This window comes from Pinus tabuliformis, chromosome 3_2, assembly GCF_031772625.1.
Source record: "Pinus tabuliformis cultivar Carrire ecotype Pingquan chromosome 3_2, CPIR1, whole genome shotgun sequence".
NCBI classification, from domain to species: Eukaryota; Viridiplantae; Streptophyta; class Pinopsida; order Pinales; family Pinaceae; genus Pinus; species Pinus tabuliformis.
Genome location: NC_142302.1, coordinates 762,545,299 through 762,562,620, shown reverse-complemented (window position 1 = coordinate 762,562,620; position 17,322 = coordinate 762,545,299). Strand labels below are relative to the sequence as shown.

The following is a 17,322-nucleotide window of genomic DNA, read 5'->3' as shown; positions in this document are numbered from 1 at the left end:
CTGTAAAAAAAGCAATAAATTAGATGTCACAAGATTAAAGCTAGAGATAAGACAGAAGAATACTAATATGGAATGGAATTTCAACAAAGGGACATGCCATTTTGGAAACATACCCTATAACATGACATAGGTCACAATCAAAAGCTGAAGATGGTCCATGAACCAAAATAGATTTTATATTTTTTATGCCATAACAGGGCCAAAGAAGATTGGTAAGCTAGATACTCTCACTATTCAAAGGAATTAAAATGTTTAGATATTTGTTTTCACATATTCTAATATGATCCCACTGTAGCAGAGTGAGGTACAAATGTTGGAGAATTCCTAAAACAATCGAGATTTTTTCAATTTTAGGACTCGAACTCAGATAGTCAGATTGCTGCCACTCCTCCTTCCATATTTCCCTGCAGATTTGATTGAATGAGGCCTTCAAGCATCAATGTACCATTACAAGGCACCATGGCCCGTTGGCAGAGAAAGTAAGTTGTGAGCTGAATTGTTATCAGGTCACGGAAAATCATCACAACAATACTTTGCCCTAGATTCTCTAACACCATGAATTCCATCTGATCCTTTTGTGAAAATATTGCAATAGTTGATTGCAGTTTGTCCATTTTTAAGCTCAACGAAGAGTAATATATGTGGATGTTTAGATCCCTTTTGATTTCCTGTTTGTCGTGGGGCCACTTCTCACAGCTGATTAAATCGAAATAAACATTACCTCGGTTATTACAAGTTTCAAATGTGAATTCAAACATGGCTACAAGGCTGCTTTGAAGGAGGTTTGGTCTGATGTGGATCTCACATTATAACTTGGCAAAAGAAAACTCTTCGCTCTGTGTGTCTGCATTCGTTGACATGGGATATTGACTTGTAACCTGTGTGTCCCCCTGTGCCTCGATAATCAAAATAGATTCAACACGTTGGGGAGAATAACTTGGAGATGTGTCCATTTCCAGATCCGATGCTTCATATTCTGAGTGATAATAGCTCTCAGATATCTTTGAAGTATTAACGTCTCCCATTGTTTTGTATCTGCGAAGCAAGTGCAATGGAGAAGATCCATGGATTGGAGTTGTTTCCCCACTTTGAAACCCAGAAGACAACACTGAGCTGCTTGCGATTCCAGAAGAAGAATGCTCTGGCTTTCTATGTCGTTTCATTTTTTTCTTAGCAGTTTTATGCCATTTCTGTAAGGCAATGGCTGTCTGTTCTTCAAATATAGCCTTCTTCATGTGAGAACCCATCTGCACAGGAACATCTCATCAGTTTTGAGAGCACTACCCTAAGGTTTAATCACAGCAGGATTATTTGAACAGTCCTGAAGCTCACTATCACAAAATCAATTCGCCTAAAGAAAAATTCTGCCAATCTTTCAACACAGTCACTGTGTCTTTTTCTCTTGTTTTCTTTTGACATGGGTGAGACTACTAACATAAATTTATTGAACAAACAAAAGAAAGCTCTAGAGTGGTCCTGTTTTTCTAACCAATTTTTTTTAGGGTTGCCTGAAGCCCACAACAGAGTGAATAATCTGTTCTGCCAAAAATAAAAATAAAAATTGAAACTTCCTAGTTCTTATTTTTCCCTAATAAATTTGTCTGCTGTGAGTTCAACTAATTCTCAAGTGACAACTTATCTCTTATTTTATAAATACTAGTAAGTTATTTAAGCATCACGCACTGTACAGCTTGGCTGCATCTATCCTCTGTACAAAGTAAACAAGATAAATCGACTGGTAGTGAAGACTTGACCAATGCAATTCTCCCAATTTATATTCATATTATTCAGCCTGTTCTGGAGTCTGAATTTCAGTTGATCCTCTCAACAACCCGAATTTGATGGTATCTTCAATGAACATGAAAAGACTCACCTGTGTTACAAGTGCATAAAGTGGAAGTGTGATGTAGCTACATAGAAACTGCACAGCAACCCTAATCACAGACACAAGCAGCCCAATGGAGTCCTCATCAGATGCAAAAAATGGTTACTATCAGTGTTCTCCATAGACAGCATTGCAGTCTACTAGTACTAATCCAAAGCAGCAATAACCTAATTAAAACGATTACTTGCTTGCTTAGAATGTGCTCTCTTCATGTTTAAGGCAAGATAAAGATTTTGTAAACAAAACATGTATAATAGTCTACGGGTTTGAATGCTCAACATACTTTCTTTTTCCTTGAAAACTTTATGGGGAAACTCAAAAAGTGATCACATACTTACCCAATGATGATTCTAATTATGATTAAAACAAAATTGTCATGAAAACAAGATCTCAGGCCAAATTCGTACTGCAAGCATAAAGTCAAATTTAAATAAGATGCAGAGATGTAGTAGAAATGAAATTCTAATGCTGTATAAACTGAAATTGATTTAGGGTGCTTGAGACTATATTTTTTTAAGTATTGAATTAATAGTGCATATAAATTTCATCAAATTCAGCCAACTTATAATTCAAGGCTTTGATTTCTAAATTTGACTCTGGTTCATTAACATGGTGATGCCGTGTCTCAAGTTTCAACCACTAAACTGCATCCCAACAAATGCAAGACTGCAAAATGTTACTATCATTAGCATAATAAACCCAATGACTCTACACACAAGAATTTATTCTTTACTGAATGAACATATTGCTTACCCATATCCAAAAAAAGAATGCAAGCTGGAAAGCATTCTGCAGAACAGAAGTAACAATCAATCCATTGCTATTCCCATGAATATTCAGAGAATTCAGAAATATAGTTTGTCAATGAGAATTTAGCATGCACATCATTTGATACCTGGAAGAGAGTGAAATGGATCAAGAAAAGGACAAGTTGAGGGCGACCAAACCAAAATAGTTCATTCGTTGGCTGGACTACCGGAGTTCCTTTCAGTACATAAAGCCTATCTTGAATTTCTAAAGCCATCTCTGTTATTATAACTTGTAGCTTTGTTCCAATCAACAAAATTATCTGCACATTTTGGAAGATCAAATGGAAATAAGTTTTGAAGAATTCAATCAGAAAAACGTCCAAGATCATTGGTTCACATGATCAATGTACCCTCTCCTATGAGTAATATTTTTATGCACTTACAATTAAGGGAATAAACGAGATCCAGAAAAATGTTTATGCCCTTACCATTAAGGGAATAAACGAGATCCAGAAAAATGTATACCACCCTGCTCAGAGGAATACATCCCATCAGAAGGAGAAAGTTAGTTTAAACAATTGTGGACATCTAGAATGAAGACTTGACTTTGGAAGCAGGGTAGAGTACTGAAGATTTACCATTCACATTAAGAAGCAAAAAGATTATAGCAAAAGCCCACAAAGGAGGACTGCAGATAATGCATCAAGGGTGTGTGTTAGTTAAAAGTCAAGAACAGGTTTTCGAAAAAAACAGGGGGATGACAAACCAAGGTCAGACAAGGGAAATACTGTATACATAATTCTGTCTGAGACCAAAGCTGTTGTGAACACGGAAAAACGTTACTAACCTGATTCCAACTACGCTTTTGAAGTCATCATCCAAAGATCTCTTGATATATTTCTGAAAATCAAACTTGCTATTTGGAGCCAAGTGAGCCTGTACGTACATTTTGAAGTAATTAATACTTTAGAACAAATCAGATGCCTTACATGAATGAAGTTGGGTTTGAAATAAACAAGATGAGAAGGAAAAGATGATTTAAAGTGATCAAAACTTACAACGATGAAGCCATGGCGCAAGGTCACGTAATCAATTTTAGTTACAGACGGACAGAATTGACGAAAGAAGCATACCTGCAAATCTAAGGAAAGCTAATGTTAAATCAGATATGGATATTTCTCAATTAATGCAAATAGGGATACGGATATTTCTCAATTAATGCAAATAGGAAACAAAGATATATCCCTTGAAGATTTGGAATTGTGAATAACTTACCATCCATTTAAGAATCAGTGTTCGGCTCCAGAAACTCATATGGCGCTTTACAAATGAAGTTTCATGGGTTAATCTGAATCTTGCAGGATCTGTTTGGACCAAAAAGGAAACAAATCCCTCAAAACCCATACGGTATTTTTCACACCCTCAAAAGCTTATCCAATCGCCCAAGTTTCATGTTGTGCCCTCTAAATATTTTAGTTTTGAAATCGAGAACTTTACCCAATCAGCCTATAACACAGTATATCCCAATTAGAATTTGCACAGTTGCCAAACTGGCTTGGGTTATTTCTTTTAAGTTTTCAACCTGAAAGTATCCAGATGCTGGAATAAATACTCTTCTAGACAAACCCAGTTAGAAGAACCAAAAGAACTCACCATGTGAAAACTCATACTCCAATGTTTGTGTCTCCTGTTCCCATGCTTTCCAGCGCTTCATCTAGGCATCAATAGGATTTACAGATCTCATTGTTAACAGAGGATTTAAAAGCATGCAGATATCAAAACAATAAGATCTACTGCAGAAATTAAACTGAATAATATATATGGAGAAAACAATTTGTCTCCCCTTCCACTTACTTTTGCTCTTGCTAGGGCGACAGTTAAGACACTATATAACACATGGAGAACTGCCAACAAAAAGATGAAGATGTGGAGCTGGTTCATGCCAGTCGGGGAGACAAGAGGATAGTTACCCTTCAAACAAAGAATGACAAATTATCAAATAAGTCCAACTTAGGATAAACATTTGAAATATATATTGAAATCCTATTTCAAAATGGTCTAAGTAACCCTAATTGCATGAAAAAAATCACTCAGAGAATCACAGGGCCTGGATAGTTATGCCATATGCAGTAAGACTAAGAGTAGGGTGTGGTATATACATGTGCGGAGCTACAATAGTTGCTATCCTCACCAGCACCAGCTAAGACACGCCTCCATGGGATCTTCTGTTCAGAGGACATGGATTCCCATAAACGTTTTCGGCCGTGCTCCTCCCCATTATCTACTTTCATGCTTTCAACAGCAGTGCTTTCGACGGCAGTATCATTTGTCTTACACGGAAGCATAGTATCACCTACTTTTTTGGATATACAAATCATAGAAATGGGCTTCGCTCCAACTGTCAGTAGAAGTGAGATGAAACCAAGAAGCATCAATTCTGCAGCCCAAAATGACAAATTTCAGAAATATTTTCTCAGAGCACCAGAAATCTCATTCACAAATTCTAAGCTAAAAGAGATAAATCTGTTTGCATGAAATATTAGTTTGAAATCCAACTACAAAATGTCAAAAAAATCTACCAATACAATCAAAACAGATCATTTCAGACATATTGTCAGCCCATGTGACCACCTCATGATAATTCATCAGGAAGCTCTACCCAGGAAACAGGATTTCTGGTAAAACATCAGAACTCCATAGAGCAAACCATTTTCAGATATATTTTCTCATACAAGATGATTAGCAAGAAATCTCATGCAAGATAGACTGCAACAAGCATATCTGCATCAATCACATGGGGAATGTTAGTGGTTTGAAACATCTGTTACCTGCTTTCAGTTTTTCAAGTGCTTCATACAGGGCGTTCTTCTTTTTCCTCTTCAACCACTGTCAATATAGTGACAGAAGGAGACTTTATCAGTACAGAATGCATATTGTATTCAAAACTTGTGTTCCCAAAAAAAAAATGATCAGCTCTTACTTCTAATCACTAATCATATATGAGCACATTAAAATTAGGCATTTCCTCCCAAGTTTCTAGTCTGGTTATTACTATCCTCGGTCTTCAATTCGTCCTTCTTCCTTAAGGCTTAAACTACAGAAAACGGTCTTGTACATCAAAGTACCATTGGTCCTTCTTCCTTAAACTATAGATAACAGTCTTGTACATCAAAATACCATTGCTAAACAATGATGCTGTAAATCAAACAGGTGGGCTAAAGTGAAAATGGTTAATTAACTTAACAGAGTACTTTCATCATAGTGCATTACATTTATATGTGCTCTAATAATACTATATGAACTCACCAGGCATATGGAACAAGTTAAGTCAATATCCAGTTTGACTGAATCAAGAACAGTGCAGGACAAAGATGGTTTTTCACCATCAAAGGTTAGCGAATAGTCCTCCGACAAATCAAACACAGGCGTTACACCATTGCTAAGATTCATTGAGTTGATTCGGAATGCAATGAGTTCATTCAACCAGGGAGACTGAAGAATCTCCCTGGTTGAATGAACTCATTGCATTCCGAATCAACTCAATGAGACTTAAGTTAATGAATTCAAACAAATCAAAGCTAGTGAATTCCAACAAACCTAAATTGATGGAATGAAACAAAACAAAGCTACTGAATTCCAACAAAGCTAGATTGATGGAATGAAATGGAGTGATTCCATACTTACCTGCGTATTCAAGGGCCAGATAACCAAAAGTGCCGGCCAGCCTGGTTTCAACAGAAAACTTTCCATCAGGGGCCAGCTTGACCAACTCGAAATCCGAGACCTTGGCCCTCATGTCGTCGCCCAGAAGAATACTAGAGGGCTTCAGATCTCTGTGAATGAAGCTCGTCTGTGCAAGGCTGTGCAGGTACTCAACTCCGCGGGCGACATCGAGGGCAATGGAATGAAATGGAGTGATTCCATGAGTACCTGCGTATTCAGGGGCCAGATAACCAAAAGTGCCGGCCAGCCTGGTTTCAACAGAAAACTTTCCATCAGGGGCCAGCTTGACCAACTCGAAATCCGAGACCTTGGCCCTCATGTCGTCACCCAGAAGGATATTAGAGGGCTTCAGATCTCTGTGAATGAAGGTCGTCTGTGCAAGGCTGTGCAGGTACTCAACTCCGCGGGTGACATCGAGGGCAATGGAATGAAATGGAGTGATTCCATGCGTACCTGCGTATTCAGGGCCAGATAACCAAAAGTGTCGGCCAGCCTGGTTTCAACAGAAAACTTTCGATCAGGGGCCAGCTTGACCAACTCGAAATCCGAGACCTTGGCCCTCATGTCGTCGCCCAGAAGGATATTAGAGGGCTTCAGATCTCTGTGAATGAAGCTCGTCTGTGCAAGGCTGTGCAGGTACTCAACTCCGCGGGCGACATCGAGGGCAATGCTAAGCCTCTGTTTCCATTCTAGCGGCCTCAGCCCGGCCGCCGCCCATTCAAACAGATGCAGACTCAGCGGCCCCTGGGGCATATACTCGTACACCAGCATCTTCTCCCCGCCGTCGATACAGTACCCAAGGAGACGAAGCCGATGCGCTGCTCAGGCAGTTAAGGAGTTGCAGCTACCTCAACATAATCCAACGACTCAAGATGGCTCAATCGTCTAACATATCATCTAATGGTGTAAAGTAATGACATGTAGGTAGAGAGCAAAGTTGATTTCAAAGGGGAACGCCTTACGGCGTAATTATTTGAAAAATTAATACATACAATTTTAAAATTAAATAAATTAGTTTGAGTTATAATTAAAAAGTGTTATCTATTAATATGAAATTGATGTTTTCCTAGAATTATCTATAATAGTAAATCATGAAGTTTGTTTTATATATATATATATATATATATATATATATATATATCTCCGTGGGAAAGAATCACTTTTTTTTGGTTACTTAATAGACATGGAGTTAAGATAAAATTAAAAGGAGATTGTGTCATGCAAAATATCTTTCTTATATGTTTATTAAGGAGTAGTTATGATAAACACCATTTTAAATGGCTAATTATAAAAATCATACAAATTAAATTGAAAGAACTATTATAGTTCTTTTAACTTCTCATTTTATGGAAGCCTTTATGAGAACTAAAAAGCATTTTTTCTCCTCCCCCTCATTTTATAGGGTTTTTCTATGGAAATAGGTTCTCACTTAAGATATTCCTTAAATATCATCTTGGTGGTAGGGTTTATATATATTATGCATATATCCCATTGTGAGGATTGGATCTCTATCTTTTGTAGTCCTTTTTATCCCACCCCCATTACCTAGAAAGCAACTTTCTACCCTTAGGTCATGATCTCCTTTGGGTTGTGGAATTTTGAGTGGTGTTATAATTAATCAAAGTGGAAATGACCTTTTTAATATGTAAAAAAATAAATGTTATGTTTAATCATGCTCTGAGAATTGGAAGCTTCTCATGGTCTAACAACTCACTTACTTATGTGAATCACTTGAAAATGTTGTTCAAGTTTAAAATATCAAAGTGTACATGGAACACCCAAGACCATTGCTAAACTTTGTGTGGGGATAGTGCTCATTGCCCCATGAGCAAGGAGTCATTCGACGCCTATCCTAAACAATTAATCTTATCTTGAAATCTTAATTCCATGGGGGAAAGGACTCACCATTGGGTTCACAATGTTGTTAATGAATAGAAAGATGTCAAACATAGACTTGTCCTCTATCTAGTGGAATGATATGTCCCCAATTCTCACTCTCTAATGTATTTAGTAGCTGCAAATAAACACAACACTATACAGATCAAGGGACACTGGTTTTAAATTTTCTTAGGATTGTGTTGTCCTTTGTGTTAGGTGATCAAAAATACAAAATTAGTTCACAAAGTTGGGATCGAATATTTATTTATTTAGAATATTTAATTAAATATTGGAGACACTTAGAAATAGAATATTGTTGTAAACGATATGACATCTAGAATAATGTCATATCTTAGGCTCCAATTTAGGAGTAGAGTTCGTAGATTGGTTAGAATGGAATTTATTGTAAATGGACATTTGTTAATTTAATAAGTAGTCCATAACTAGAATAGGTTAGAAAATTAAGCTTATATGTAGCTCAGTCTCCTGATTGCAATTGAGTTGGTGTGTGTGTAAACTCTTGCAAAATTATTATGTGATTTCTTTTCTGATTAATAAAATTGTGTGTCTGAGGACACCTATGCCATTATTGTGGTATCAGAGTGTGTGTGTGTAAACTCTTCAAAATTATTATGTAATTTCTTTTCTGATTAATAAAATTGTGTGTCTGAGGACACCTCTGCCATTATTGTGGTATCGGAGCTCCAGTGATGCAACTGATGTGAAGAGGAGATTTCGGCTCTACAAGTTCTTGGAAAACTCCATTGAATTGATCAACAAAAGAAATTTTATTATTGATTTTATATTTTTAAATCTGAAAATCATTTTTTTATTATTATCAAAAATTTTGCCTTTCTATCTTGAATTTCCATCATTTTGCCACTTCATCCACCCCAAAATGTGATCAAAGAATCAATTCTCCATCACATCTGTGAGGTTTGGCCAACTCCATTGTTAAGCTGAAACTTTCCATAATTAGAATTGTTGTACAATACGCTCCAGGCCTTTGGCCCTCGCCCTGTGACTGTGGCGGAATATTTGCAAATGCAGATAATAATGACTATGGACAGAGCCAGAGAACCCGCCATTTTCGGCCCCGAAGATCTCAAGCAAACAATGTGAATCACTTCAGTTCTGAAAGCAGAAGCCCAACAACAATAGATTACTCGGCGTGAACGTCATTCAGGAAGCAAGGGATCTTCCCATCGAATACAATCTCGCAGCAGGTCAGTGAAGCTGATTAACTGATTTATCAATGCAAGACAAATCTAGAGAGCCTTCCTCTCTTTCTTTACCTTTCAAATAAGGTCATGTCAACTAAAAACTATGTGTAGATTTTAAAATGATAAAGGAGTTATGATACGCACGGGTGCATTTGATGGTGGAATGGCGCTCCCTCTATTCAGCGAAATGTTCCATATTGGTTATGAGGTTAACTCACTTTTTTAACGTGAGTTTAAAAGAATTAGAATTTATTAATAGAGTGAGGATTGTTTTGGAGAGATAAGGAATAATGGTAATTTTTTAAATGGAGAGATAAGTATTATTGACATTGATTTTGTTGTAATGGAGTAATAAGGTGGGTGGGGTATTTTTTTCTTGGAGTGATTATTTTTTGTATTTTGGGAATTATTATTTGTAAATGTTTGGGTCAGTAAATTTTTGGAGTAATAAGGAGATTTTATTTGTAATTTTTTATTTGGAGAGATAAGTGTGACATTGTAACTCAAAGTAATTTTTTACTTTGAGGGGGGGTTAGAGTACATTTTGCATCAAACATTGCAAGGATTGTAAATCAGTCAAATTTTGAAAGATTTCATTGTAAAATTTTAAGAGAAATTGACTAGAGCCAAGTGCAAAGCTCAGTCAATTTTCTCCTCCAATGACTATACGAAGGTCAACGCCAAGCCCCATAGATCGTTTTTGTGTGGTTTGTTCCATATGACATGTTGGTCATCTTTTCCTTGTGCTTGATTCTTTTTTATACAAAGCTTCAAAACTACAATGTTGAAGTTAATTAATCTGTTCTTTGATTCTGATAAGCTTGAAGGGGTAAAATCATACAAAACCATGGAAACGTCTCGTTGATGTGGCAAGACATATGTGACGGAGACATTAAGCCTAATAAACCCACAGATGTAGCTTCACTTGCAAAATGGGAAGTTAAAAATGTCAAGGCACTAGCTCTTATAAAGTCCTCAGTTAATGATGAGATGTATATTCATATTGAAAACGCCTCAGATGCATGGACTGCTTTGCGTACTTTTAAAGATCTATTTGATACACAACCTGAATCAAAAAAGGTTGATCTACAACTTAAGTTGCTTCAACAAAAACTAATTGAAGGGGGAGATGTCCTTGAGTATATCTCCAGGCTTAAAAATATTAAGCAAGAAATAGTAAAAGCAGGATTTCCACCAGTAGATGACAGTTTCATGACCACAATTCTAATTGCTGGATTGCCTTCTTCTTACACTCATTTTTTGGAAACTCTACAAGTGACTGGAAAGTTAGATAAATTAAAGTTTGATGAGCTAAGTGAGATGTTAGCTCAACACGACAAAACTTTTGGGAAGAAGAAACAAGGGGAAGATATCTTCTTCACAGAAGCCATCACAAGTAAATCATCAACTGACAATTCTAAAGGAAGAGGACATTTCCATCCACATCCAACAGCATATAGTGGACAAGGTCGTGGAAGAAGCCAAAATAGAGGAAACTTTCAAGGAAGAGGAAACAGTCAAGGCAGAGGAAACTTTCAAAATAGAGGCAACTTTCAAGGCAGAGGAAACTTTCAAGGAAGAGGTCAAAGTCAAGGTAGAGGGCCAACTCAAAACAGAGGTCAAAGCAGAGGCAGAGGATAATATCAAGGAAGAGGTAGAGACTTGAATCAAATTGTCTGCAGAAGATGTAACAAAGTGGGCCATTTTGCAGAAGATTGTAGAACTTCCATTGATAAAATTCCAAAGTTCCATCAAAACACAACTCAATTTGCCACTGATCAAGATAATGATGGTTCGGAATATGTCTTCACATCAAGTCAAAGATCAGAATCAACAGCATTAGTTTCCACCTTTTTTCAAAGTGATTATGAAGATGCATGGATTTTAGATACAGGAGCAACTCAACACATGACTTTTCGACAAGACTTCTTTTGGAACTTCCAACCATGCCACCTTAGTTCAATATTTCTTGTTGATAATACAAAACATACTCCTTATGGAAAAGGTGTCATTAAAGTTTATCTTCCTAACATTGGAGAAAGATTGATTTCAAATGTATGGTATGTACCCACCTTTAAAAAGAATTTGTTGTCTTTAGTCTCGATTTGACAAGCTGGACATCAGGTGGTTTTGGAGGATGGCCTAGTTAAAATTAATTCAACCAAACAGAACATGAAAACAATGATGACAGGATACGAAGATGGAAAACTGTTAAGGATGAAAGGAACAGTTATTCCAAGGAATTCTGACTTTGCAAGAGCAACGAGCACAAACATTTCACCTATCAGATTATGGCATGTGAGATATGGACATCTAAACTTTGACAGTCTCTCTCAACTGCAAAAACAAGGAATGGTTAAGGGGCTTCCTACCTTCAAGAAATAAAATGCAAGATGTGAAGCTTGCATTAATGGAAAACAAAGTCGAGAACCTTTCCCAACTGTTAGAAAATTATATATTACGGAGCAATGGAACACATAAAATATTGCAGAAATATAAAAACAAAGAACGCATAAATCAAGAGAGACACAGATATACGTGGTTCACCCAGTTTGGGCTACGTCCAACCCGAACATCCAGTCCTTCCTTTCTATTATCCAGCAAAATGAAGAGACACAACCTACAGCAAATCCGCTGTAATATCCTCTGTTTTCTCTCATAGTCTCACCTCTTAGTTTCTCGCTCACAGAATACACATCTATATCTCAGCCTCCAATACAATGCCCTCATACAAAGAGAGGGGTTGCCTTCTAGGGCAAAAAACCCTAAACTAAACATAAGTTCTACCGTCAGATCATCTGCCTAATGAACAGCCCAGATTGACTAGAAATTACTATACTTTTACAAGGCAATTTTACATTTGCTTTTAGCTTCAGGGGCGCTGCCCCCGAGCCCCCCGCCGGGGGACCGCTGGCCCCCGGACCCCCGCGGGGGGGACAAGTCCCCCCCTGCATGGAGGGGTGTACAAACTTCCTGGGGTATACATCCGACTGAAACAAAGACCTCTGAACAATCATGCTCCACACACAACACCAACAATCTCATGGCGAGCAAATAGGCGTTTGAAATTGGTACATAGTGACATTTGTGGACCCTTACAAGATTCTCTAGGAGGTTGCAAATATTTATTACTCTTTATTGACGATTTCAGTAGAATGACATGGGTTTACTTCTTGAAGCATAAGTCAGAGGCATTTGAAAGGTTTAACAATTTTCGTCAACTTGTTGAAAATGAAGTCTAGGAAAATATTGGCACTCTTAGAACTGACAATGGAGGAGAATTCACTTCAAATGTATTTCAAAATTATTGCAAAGACAATGGGATCAAACGACATCTTACAAATGTTTATACTCCACAGCAAAATGGAGTAGTAGAAAGAATGAATCGCACTTTGTTAGGAATGGCGAGATCTATGTTAAATTTTAAAAAGTTAAGTCCTATTTATTGAAGCAATCCATACAGTTGTTTACTTAAGGAACAGGTCTCCCACTGCTTCTTTGGATGGAATCACACCTTATGAAGCATGGTTTGGTTTCACACCTAAAGTTAAACACCTTAGAGTTTTTGGTTTCGTGTGTTATGCCTTAGTTCCAAAAGAAAAACGAACTAAGCTTGACTCATGAAGTTTGAAATGCACAATGATTGGATATTCAGATGAGAAGAAAGGGTACAGGCTTCTGTCAAATGGGAAATTTATTATCAGCAGAGATGTAATTTTTTATGAAACAAAGAGTAAGAGTGCTGAAGAAATAGAACATCTTCTTCAAAAATTGGAAACAAAAGGAGATAAAAGGAAAGGAAACAATCCAAGTCAACCAAATTCACAAAATTGGTATGAACTTGATTTTCCTTCCTCTAAAGATGATTCATCCAGTCCATCTACTTCACCAACACAGTCTGGGTCTTTTGGCAGTTCATCAGAATCTCCTAGTAGTAGTAGTTCTTCTGACAATGGTTCTTTGCACCCAGAATCTACAGTTGATCAACATACCTCGGTTTACATTAATCCTCTTTATAATGATGGTGACTTTTCATAATCTCAAGCAAGTGAACATCAATTGCCAAAATGGGTTGTTCAACTTTTGAAAGATGTAAGGCCCGATGAGAAAAATAAAACAGGAACAAGGGGGTCCACTAGGAATGAAGGAAATTTTGCCTTAATCACAAATTTTTTTACTGAACCCTCCACGTACAAAGAGGCAGTAAAATATAAAGAATGGAAACAAGCTATGATTGAAGAATACAAGGCAATTCAAGACAACAACACTTGGAAACTTGTTGATTGTCCTCAAAATGTTAAACCCATTGGATGCAAATGGGTTTACAGAATTAAGTACAACCAAAATGGAGAAATCGACAAGTACAAAGCTAGACTTGTGGCTAAAGGTTTTGCGCAGCAGGAAGGCATTGATTATGAGGAGACTTTTTCTCCTACAGCAAAATGGAACACCATCCGCTTAACACTTGCATTAGTAGCACAAAAAGGATGGAAAGTTCATCAGATGGATGTAAAGAGTGCTTTCCTCAATGGATATTTACAAGAAGATGTATATATGACACAACCACTAGGTTTTGAAATTGAAGGGCAAGAACATAAAGTTTGTAAACTGATTAAGGCTTTATATGGGTTAAAACAAGCTCCATGCACTTGGTATGCCAAAATGGATGAATACCTTTGGAAAGTTGGCTTTCAACGAAGTGAATCTACTGATACTTTGTATGTACGTCGAGTGGGTCAAAATTTGGTGATTCTTGTTATGTATGTAGATGATTTGATCATTATTGGAAACAATGATAATCATATTGTACAAGTGAAAAAGGAGTTACATGCAGGTTTTAAGATGACAGACTTGGGACTACTTCACTACTATCTTGGAGTTGAAGTATTCCAACATCCACATCATATTTTCATTTCTCAGAGTAAGTATGCAGCAGAAGTTCTTCAGTGCTTCGGAATGCAGGATTGCAAGCCCGTTCTTACCCCCATGGAACAAAACTTGAAACTTTCAAAATTTGGGGGGGGGGGAAGGTGGACAACACTACTTATAGACAATTGATTGGCAGCTTGATTTATCTGACAACGACTTGACCAGATCTATCTTATGCAGTTAGTATTCTTTCACGTTTTATGCAGGAACCACGAGACAACCACTGGAATGCAGCCAAAAGGGTTCTACGATATGTCCAAGGAACAAAAGATTTCGGTCTTCTTTACAACAAGACTAAAAACTTTGTACTTGGCAGATTTTCAGATGCTGACTTTGCTGGCAGTATTGATGATCGAGCATCAACCTTTGGTTATTTAATGAACATGGGGTCAGCTGCAGTATCTTGGAGTTGCAAGAAACAAGATACAGTGACAACTTCTTCAGCCGAAGCAAAATACATATTAGCATGGGAAGCAGCATGTGAAATTTTTTGGTTGCGCAGAGTTTTGCAAGATTTGGGCATTCCTCAAGCAGAAGCTACATCATTATTCATCGACAGCTAGTCAACCATAAAGCTTGCCAAGAATCCAGTTTTTCATTCCAAAACAAAACATGTGGACACCAAGTATCATCACATTAGATCGCTCATTTCCAAGGACGTCATCAAACCAATTTATTGTCCTTCAGAAGATCAGGTCTCTGATATTTTCACAAAACCACTTGGTAGGATCAAATTTACTAAGTTCATAGATGAACTTGGTATCTGTTGTAATGTATCTTTGGATCATAGGGGGGAATGTTAGATGATCCAAAATACAAAATTCATAGTTCACAAAGTTAGGATAGAATATTTAATTAAATATTGGAGACACTTAGAAATAGAATATTGTTGTAAAAGATATGACATCTAGAATAATGTCATATCTTAGGCTCCAATTTAGGAGTAGAGTTAGTAGATTGGTTAGAATGGCATTTATTGTAAATGGACACTTGTTAATTTAATAAGTAGTCCATAACTAGAATAGGTTAGGAAATTAAGCTTATATGTAGCTCATTCTCCTGATTACAATTGAGTTGGTGTGTGTGTGTAAAATCTTGCAAAATTATTATGTAATTTATTTTTTGATTAATAAAATTGTGTGTTTGAGGACACTTCTACCATTACTTTGCTTAAGATAATTGCATTACACATTGACTTCAGCCCATAGATTTATAACTTCATAACATCATGTGAAATTATGTAGAGATAACAACATCATTAATAATGCATCAGAACATACATAGAAGAAAATCATGCACACATGAAGACACCAAAATTTGGTCTGAGACTAGGGAAAAACCCCACAAGGGGGAAAACCCAGAATTCAATTCTTATTTTATTATATTTCATCAATTGTCTAGCTGGGATACAAAGTACATCCATATTAGACATATTTGACTTCCTAGGGTCAATCCATGTCAGTTCAAAATTTAATTTGTGAACTAACATCCAATGAATAGAAAAGGTTGTTACTATGACAAGTGTTGCTTCTGATCTCTGTCTAGGATATCAAATGTTATTGACAAGGCCCCATTACTTAGAGTTAAAGACAAGTCCACAAGGATCCATATATATATGAATGAAGCCAAGTCTGTGCTGCTCAAAATTATATATTGTAAGTTGAGACCATATATATATAATGCAGAGGGTTGTGCATATAGGATAACACCCAAACAACGAGATCATTTATAGGAGTGAGAAATTATCATGAGACTATATCGAATCCAATGCCATAGAGATCACGAATTATTTTTGAGTTGCATAGAAAATAACCCAGACACACAGTGATGTGGATATACTGTATCATTTGATGAAGATATCCGAGACAAATGAAATGACAGTAGATGCCGTTGCAGAGATGATGTTGAGCCATTTTAATAAGCAAAGTATATGTGTGGGAGCCTCATCCAATATGTTGAGTGAGGGAAATAGAGAATACAATATGTGTTCCATTCATGTGCAATTCCTCAAAGTAATATGATGCCAGATCATATGTATCGATGACCATAACTAATACGATACCAATGGGTAATACCCAAACAACGAGATCATTTATATGAGCGAAAAATTATCATGAGACTGTATCGAATCCAATGCCATAGAGATCACAAATTATTTTTGAGTTGCATAGAAAATAACCTAGACAAACAGTGATGTGGATATACTGTATCATTTGATGAAGAGATCCGAGATAAATTGTTGGGTCCCTATAATACTAGTGATTACCCCATTACTATTATAGTTATACCCCTTATTTATATTGTTGTGCCCCTATTACCCCCATATTGTTATTTCTTTGCCCCATAGAATCCCTCTATTGTTATTTTTGTGGCTTTATATTATTATTGTTAGGTCGGCTAGATTATATTGTGACTCCTTAAACTCCTATATATAGAAAGGAGGTTTTGTCATTTGAATCATCAAAGAATTGTTCATTTATGTAATGTAAAGGAGGTTGCCCCCTCGAAGAGGCTGAATTCTAAGGCGTTGATCTATATTTTCTATCTTTTCTTGAGCTGGTTTCATAACATTTGGTATCAGAGCTTTGGATTCTAGGGTTTCGCTGCTCCAAACAGGTCATCATGGCATTTTCGCTATAACTTTTTTTCTGTGATGTTTCAGAAGTCGCAAAAAAACCCATTTGAGAAGAAATCGTGCTGAACCTTGGGTCCAAATTTCAGAGCTTTTCGCGTGATATTTTCGGAGATATGATTTGAGGAAGTTGGTCTTTTTGCAGACTCCTGAATTACATTCAAAACAGGTGACCTGGGGAAAATTGTCATAACTTTCTCTCTGGGAATCAGATTGAAATTTCGTAAGAAGGTACAAAAAGAGGACGGGCTGTAGTTTCTTGTAGATATTTTTCAGAACCAAATATCAAAAATTGTACACGTG

At 36.8% G+C, this 17,322-nt stretch overlaps 1 protein-coding gene across 4 annotated transcripts; it reads right to left on the bottom strand.

Annotated features, from left to right (window-relative positions):
- Positions 1-240: 240 nt before the first annotated feature.
- Positions 241-6,656, bottom strand: LOC149182854 (MLO-like protein 6). 4 transcript variants are annotated; one of them, XM_089416968.1, is made up of 15 exons: positions 6,565-6,656; positions 5,463-5,520; positions 4,794-5,071; positions 4,489-4,605; positions 4,288-4,348; positions 3,910-3,998; positions 3,693-3,767; positions 3,482-3,570; positions 3,273-3,322; positions 3,123-3,163; positions 2,781-2,954; positions 2,639-2,674; positions 2,224-2,291; positions 1,874-1,934; positions 241-1,247 (listed from the first exon to the last, which is right to left on the bottom strand). In XM_089416968.1, the coding sequence occupies exons 1-15, from the start codon at positions 6,628-6,630 to the stop codon at positions 807-809; spliced, it is 1,704 nt and encodes a 567-aa protein (XP_089273094.1). In that variant the 5' UTR covers positions 6,631-6,656; the 3' UTR covers positions 241-806. The 4 variants fall into 4 exon arrangements, with proteins under 4 accessions (XP_089273094.1, XP_089273095.1, XP_089273096.1 ...); XM_089416970.1 differs by lacking the exon at positions 2,224-2,291 and having other exon boundaries at positions 1,112-1,247; positions 6,565-6,652; XM_089416969.1 differs by lacking the exons at positions 1,874-1,934; positions 2,224-2,291.
- Between the last annotated feature and the right edge of the window lie 10,666 nt (positions 6,657-17,322).